Source organism: Poromitra crassiceps (genome assembly GCF_964638095.1).
Source record: "Poromitra crassiceps genome assembly, chromosome: 8".
NCBI lineage: Eukaryota > Metazoa > Chordata > Actinopteri > Beryciformes > Melamphaidae > Poromitra > Poromitra crassiceps.
Window position 1 is genome coordinate 8,025,892 of NC_139629.1, and position 7,500 is coordinate 8,033,391.

Here is a 7,500-nt window from a genome sequence, read left to right on the forward strand (position 1 = left end):
GGTTCGGCAGAGGGTGGAGTAGCAACCAGGATAAATAAATTAAATTGGCACTAATGGGGGATAAAAATGGGATAAAAAATCGGGGGGGGGGGGACAGGGAAAAGGGACGCTGAAGCAAAAAAAAAGTTTCAGAACCACTGTTGGACATCAACATGAATAAAGCTAGGAGGACCTTCCCTCTGACTGACTGACTTCTCTATTTGTGTTGTTGAGCAGTAGACTACCTGGAGAAGATGTGGTCTGGAAGAGACGCTACTGACATCAAAAGTAAGGAATCCAACTGTCCCTCCTTATACTCATAAAGCTATGCTGTCACAGTATTCGTGTGACCACACAGACTTCTGCTCTCGCTCTCCCTCACCTCCTCTCCTCTCCTCTCCTCTCCTCTCCTCTCCTCTCCTCTCCTCTCCTCTCCTCTCCTCTCCTCTCCTCTCCTCTCCTCTCCTCTCCTCTCCTCTCCTCTGCAGTAGAGAGAGACAGCCTGGCAGACTTCTGTGTGCTGGGACAGAGACCTCCTCCTCACCTGGCCGGTCTAGCCCAGCTCAGCCACCTGGGAGCGGGCATTCCCCTCCTGAAGGGTGGGTCCGGCGGAGACCCCCAGACCCCCTCCCAGCCTCCCCAGCAGCAGCAGCCCCCTCCTCCCCAGCAGCACCAGCCCTCGCACCACCACAGCCCCCCTCTCCGCTCCGGCCAGGTGCACCCTCCTCATCACCCGCCCGGCGCCCTGCAGCCCCTGCTGGGGCCGGGCGGGCTGCTCTCCCCCCAGCTCTCCCCTCAGCTGGTCCGCCAACAGCTAGCCATGGCCCACCTCATCAACCAGCAGCTAGCCGTTAGCCGCCTGCTGGCCCACCAGCACCCGCAGGCCCTCAACCAGCAGTTCCTCAACCACCCACCCATCCCCCAGAGGTCATCCAAGATCGGCGGGGAGCATCCCGGGAGCAACCCCTCGGCCGCCGAGGTCTCCACTGACATCTACCAGCAGGTCAGAGACGAGCTGAAGAGAGCCAGCGTTTCCCAGGCCGTGTTCGCCCGTGTGGCTTTCAACCGCACACAGGTGGGAAAACAGACAGGACAGAAGAAGGTCGGGTGGGGTGGGGGCAATGCTCAGAGAGAGGAGGAGGAGGAGGGAGGTGATGCATCAGGGAGAGGAAGGCAGGGATGGACAGAAGAAAAGAACAGGTGCCATCAACAGAAATGATTAGAAAATCTATAAATTGTATCCAGTAGTGGCATATCAGTTTTATAGCATGTCGTCGAATTAGACAAAACGATTTCTCACCGAAGCTCAGGTTTGATGTCAACAACAACATCGTCATCGTCACAGCAGGTTCACCTCATCTTCAGGCGTGAAGACCGGATTGCCTCATGTAATAGAGATGAATTAAGAGCACATGGATCAGTGGTATTGCAGGTGTGAGTAGCTGAAGCACAGCAGGACGGCATGCTGGGTAGTGGAGTCTTCTCCCCTGCCTTCCCAGCAACAAACACACCTGCTTCATTCAGGCTGTGCTACACTGCTTACTTTACGCACCATTAGAGCAGTCATAGTGGGAGGTGGTGTATACACCTACTAGTGGAGAGTAGAGGCCAGGTGTGTTTTTTCTTATTTGGGTTCTGTTTGTGTGCATGTGTGTGTGCATGTGTGTGCGCGTGTGTGTGTGTGCATGTGTGTGCGCGTGTGTGTGTGTGTGTGTGTGTGTGTGTGTGTGTGCGTGCGTGCGCGCGCCCACGTGCATGTTTGTGTGTGTGTGTGTGTGTGTGTGCGCACACGTGCGTGCATGTGTGTGTGTGCATTCATCGCTGTGTGTCCAACCTATATCTGCATCCTGAATGTCTTGCATCTCTCCAGTGAAGACCACAGACATTAGAGAAACAGAAAACAGATGTGACCCATTTCAATGTGCATTAGTTTCAAGGTTATGGATAGGGGGTTGACGTCAGGGGGGTCCCCAAGTATATATAGTAACGCACATGTCTGTCTGTCTGTCTGTGTGTGTGTGTGTGTGTGTGTGTGTGTGTGTGTGTGTGTGCGCGTGCGTGTGTGTGTGTGCGTGCGTGTGTGCGTGCATGTGCGTGCGTTGACCAGGGCCTGCTGTCGGAGATCCTGCGGAAGGAGGAGGACCCTCGCACAGCCTCGCAGTCCCTGCTGGTCAACCTGAAAGCCATGCAGAACTTCCTCAACCTGCCCGAGGGCGAGAGAGACCGCATCTACCAGGAGGAGAGAGAGCGCAGCATGAATCCTACCGTAGGGCTGCCTGCCTCCAACTCCTCCAGCCCCGGGGGGCCGCGCCTCTCACAGGTAGCACCGGCCTACACCTAGATAGGCCCCTACTACTACACCCTCTGTGCATAAGTACCACCGGGCCCCACACTCATTCTACAACCATGGGATTTCAAAACTTTGGGGGGATTTGTGTGGTGATTCTTACATGCTGTGTGTCGTGTGTGTGTGTGTGTGTGTGTGTGTGTGTGTGTGTGTGTGTGTGTGTGTGTCGTCTGTGTCGTCTGTGTGTGTGTGTGTGTGTGTGTGTGTGTGTGTGTGTGTGTGTGCGTGTGTGTGTCTGTGTGTGTGTGTGTGTGTGTGTGTGCGCACGTGTAGAAGGTGTGGGAGAGGAGCTTGGATGAGCAGCTAACCCCTGATACCTGGGCCTCCATCTGGAAGAACAAGACCAAGATCTCCAACTCGGTGAGCGCTCTCTTATCTTCAATCTCCAACTTGTCCACACAAAGTGTAGGCCTACAGTGTGCCATGTAACTGTACCGCGTCTAGTCTGTTGCACTTAAAGACTACACTGGGCTTTGGAAGCTTTTATCTTCAACAAATTCAAGCGTTTCTAATGGAAAAGGCAGCCCTCAAAGCTATTGAAGGAGCATCATTGTAAACATCAAGGACATTATATATTTGTCTGTTTCATTCCAACTGCGCATAATAACAAATTAGGAACATCAATGATAAGACGTCCTCTCTGATGTCAGGGCATTCTGGGTGCATCTTATTATGTCTATATGCATTTATCTGAGCATGAGTTTACACTGAGGGAATGTAAGTTGGCTTGTCTGTACATGTCCTGTGGACAACTTCAAACATTGTGTATACAAGCTTTCCGAGAGCCAATCCATATTCATTCAAACAGAGAGTACAAAGAGAGACAAAAGAGGAGGACTTAATGACTTTGATCTGTAAACAATATTCATGTGGAGACGTGCGCTGCACATGTGCGGCGGCTACGCACACACAGAGTGAACACACTGCACGTCTGTTCTCTGAGCCACTCGGCTTGATCGCGAGCTGATAACCTCTCCTCTGATGCACACATTTATCTCCAGTGTCGGGGGAAACCATTTGTTTTTTTTGTGGATACTGTCAATCTCTAGTTCAAGTAGGCCTGTGTAGCTAAATTGTTGAGCGATGTTAGTTGTATGCTACGACCAAACCTCTCTGATATTTCTCTCCTCTCCTTATGTCAATGTTGTCATCGCCCCTAACACTCTTTATCAGCGAGTCCCTAATTCTGGCATTTATTTGTGTATTTACTATTTCCTGTTATGTCTTCACAAATATCCCACAGCCCAAGCCCGCAGGCCCGCCGCCCGACCTCCCCCTGAAGCTGGAGTCGCTGGTCAACATCACCTCAGGCATCTATGATGAGATCCAGCAGGAGATGAAGAGAGCCAAGGTCTCTCAGGCTCTGTTCGCCAAGGTGGCCGCCAACAAGAGCCAGGTGAGGGAAAGACGGGGGGCTCGGAAGCCACAAGAGTCCAGTCTTCGCTCTTAGTTTGCTCAAGTCAGATCATTCATTTAGGCCAGTGAGTTCATTTGCAATTTACAATTTAGGGTATTTTGATGTTGCCTGTGTCCGCAGCAACTTAACAATAGTTGCAACCGTGCAAAGCAACCTATAGAACAAGTGCAAGGGACACCAATAAGCATTTCAATAATTTCCATGGATGACAATGTCCAGCCTCATCACATGACCTGCTGCGGGTGCTGTTATGGTGCTATGCGGGTGCTGCGGGTGCTGTTATGGTGCTATGCGGGTGCTGCGGGTGCTGTTATGGCATGGCAAACCCACTTTCACAGAATGTGCTCAAATCTATGCATCATGAATATACAGACGTCTCAACTTAAATTTGGCACTAACTACTGTTATGTAGTTGCACCCGGCCTGAACTACGACATGTTTTCAGCATTACAGTCCATTGTATCATAATATGATACAATGTTATATATATATAGTTGTTATATTCAAAATGTTTGCTGGGGCAGCTTGTGATGCTGTCACACAACATAGTGGAGGAGGTAGTAGCAGCAGTGTTATTAGTGTTGTTCCGCAGTCATAGTCTGAATTAATTAACACACCAATATTGTAATAATATCCATTAAAAGTGCTATACAAATCCTTAAAAAAAAATATATATAAAAAGGACGAAACCAAACAGTACAGAAGTCACTGTTAGACAGCGACAGTAGAGCATCTAAGCCAATGATTAATTCATAGATACTGTTTGAATATATGGTGCCAGCGGGTTGTGTTTCAGGAGAATAGCATGTGGCTATATGAGTTAGCAGGTGTAAGCGTGAGAAAGGCAATATGTGGGGGTGTGTGCCCTGTGTATTTGTGCGTGCTTGTGTGTGCTTGTGTGTGTGTGTGTGTGTGTGTGTGTGTGTGTGTGTGTCAGGTTGTGGTTAGCGAGGTCCCCCAGGTCGGTGGGTCCGGGGGTGGCTGAGGGTCACGGCTCAGTGCACCCATCTGCTGCAGCTGGCCACAAGGAGAGAGAGAGGGGGGGGGGGGGGGAGAGAAGAGAGAAGGGGGGAGAGAGAGAGAGAGAGAGAAGGGAGGAGAGAGAGTGAGAGAGAGAGAGATGATCAGGCTATTAGCGGTGCATGCTGCCGGAGGTGGCTGGTTGAACACAACAGCTGGTGTCACAAACTGGACCAGTCTAGCAGAGATAATTGAATCTTCTCCATCCTCTCTCACCCTCCTTCTCTCTCTCTCTCTCTCTCTTTCTCTGTCTCTCCCTCCCCATCTTCTCCCACTATTTACTTCTTACTCTCTTCACATTTCCAAGTTTGATCTTTTTCAACTTTTTTTTCCGCACCTTCACATAATGGGAGAAACAGGGAAATGGTGAAAAGCTGTTGTGTAGCAGGTTGTAGAACAAATCAACTTAGAATCCAGATCTCCGGGTCCCCATCCTTCCTGGAAAAGAAAGGGATCCAAGAAGGGACTGATCAACTGATCAACTTGAATGATTAAGGTATCAGGTTCAGGCAAGGTAGCAAAATAAATGAAGGAATACAAAATTGTCAAAATTCTCAGCTAAACACACATTAAATAGCATTAACAGGATCTGAGGTTTTCTATCCCCCAAGAGGGGGAGTATGGGTACCCGCACATAAGTACCCGTATGTGCCAGTCTGGTCTAGTGTCCCCTCCTGGTTTAAACGTCCCTTCATCCATCCACACTCCCAGGGTTGGCTGTGCGAGCTGCTTCGGTGGAAGGAGAACCCCAGTCCGGAGAACCGCACCCTATGGGAGAACCTGTGCACCATCCGGAGGTTTCTGACCATGCCGCAGACAGACAGGGACCTGGTGTACGAGGAGGAGTCCAGGCACCATCACACCGAGAGGCTGCACACCGTCCTCCACCTGCCACAGGACACACAGGTAAGAACCAGACACACCCACACAACAGCCCCTTTTACACCGGCTCAAATCTGGACTGGGTCTAGACATGATGGGTCTGGATTAAATCTGGACTGGGTCTAGACATGATGGGTCTGGATTAAATCTGGAATGGGTCTAGACATGATGGGTCTGGATTATATTTCCACCTGGCGTTAAATCCTGGAAACATTATTGAAAACAGATTTCTCTTTCCCTCACCAAAACGCAATTAGATGCGCACGTCACCTCATCTCATAATATTTACTTCCGTTATAATTGACAGTAAACACTTTTCCCCGTCCACCAAGTATCCTGACACTATCTGCGTTTCCTGCCACCTGTTTGATTTTGCCTGCTTTCCGGCCGGAAAAAGTTCATTTTCCGTTTATTTAGTTGACATGTCTGGACTGGAGACGCAATTTATTTACACTTCGCTGTCAGCTTGTTGTTGTCAAACGTGTGTCCTGGCCACCTCCGGAGGGGGTTTGGGTGAGACCACCTCCGGAGGGGGTTTGGGTGATCGAATCTTCAACAGTCTTGGAAGCATTTCCACCTAAATTTGATCCAATTTTACTCTGAAAACAATCTGATGGCCGATGATGTCAATGAGTCATCTCTATCATCAATAACTGAATAACAGTATAATCATAGAAGAAGAATAGAAACAAAATCATATACAGTACAGTGAAAGTACAGTGCTGTAGTACTGTGCACCGGAATGCTTGCACACATTGCTGCACATATGCAGGATATATGTACACGTGTCTCTCTCTCACACACGCACGCACGCACGCACGCGCACGCACACACACACACACACACACACACACACACACACACACACACACACACACACACACACACACACACACACACACACACACACACACACACACTGTTAATTCATAGATTGAATGCATTTTCAGAACTTCCTGCTCCAAAATGATGTCATTTGGTCCAGGTGATAGTGATGGCAAAAACGGCTCCAAATGACATCATTATGACATCATTTGAACCAGGAAGTTATGTGAATGAACGGGGCGGAGCTCTCAGTTCAGGCACCAGATTAAACATTGTTCATTTGCATATATATATACTACAGATTTTGTGATGATACAAAGTGGCCACTAGAGCTAATATTAGAGGGATGAAAGAGTTTATATGTCTCCGCCTTCAGGGACCCTGCCTGTCATTCTTAATTTCCTTTTCTCTCTATTTTCAACTGTGTACAGTATTGTGTTTGATCTAGCTGTGTGTGTGTGTGTGTGTGTGTGTGTGTGTGTGTGTGTGTGTGTGTGTGTGTGCGTGCGTGCGTGCGTGCGTGCGTGCGTGTGTGTGTGTGTGTGCGTGCGTGCGTGCGTGCGTGCGTGCTGCGTGTGCGTGCGTGTGTGTGTCCCAGTGGAATGAACAGTAAACAGTGTTGGTGGGTGGTGTGGCACTGGAGGAAATGCCCCATTAGTTTTGGGGGAGGGAGGCAGAGGGTAGAGGGTAGAGGAGGGTGGTGGTGGGGGGGGGGGGGATCGATGCAGGAAACACACTGACATGATGCTGTCCTCATTCATAGCCCCGCCCCTCCCTCTGACACACTGAGCCTCCGTCTGTCTCTCTAGTCTCCTACACTCTTTCTTTTTTCCTTTTGATTATTTTTGGGGCATTTTTGCCTTTATTAGAGAGGACAGTAGGCAGGCAGGAAAGGTAGGGAGAGAGAGAGAGGGGATGACATGCGGCAAAGGAGGACCTCGGGTCGGATTCGAACCCGCGTCGACCGCGCGAAAGCCTCCGTGGTATGCGTTCTACCAGGTGAGCCACCAGGACGCACTTCAGTCTCCTA

The 7,500-nt window shown here is 49.8% G+C and overlaps 1 protein-coding gene across 1 annotated transcript in view; it reads left to right on the forward strand.

The window, feature by feature from the left end:
* The window catches only part of satb2 (SATB homeobox 2), a gene marked incomplete at its 3' end in the record, with an annotated part of 35,290 nt that overhangs the window by 27,494 nt on the left and 296 nt on the right, over positions 1-7,500 (forward strand). The window contains exons 6-11 of the mRNA XM_083642269.1: positions 217-267; positions 468-1,054; positions 2,087-2,299; positions 2,600-2,686; positions 3,570-3,722; positions 5,475-5,669. Of these exons, the coding sequence (XP_083498395.1) occupies positions 217-267; positions 468-1,054; positions 2,087-2,299; positions 2,600-2,686; positions 3,570-3,722; positions 5,475-5,669 (1,286 nt within the window). The remainder of the gene's footprint in view (positions 1-216; positions 268-467; positions 1,055-2,086; positions 2,300-2,599; positions 2,687-3,569; positions 3,723-5,474; positions 5,670-7,500) is intronic.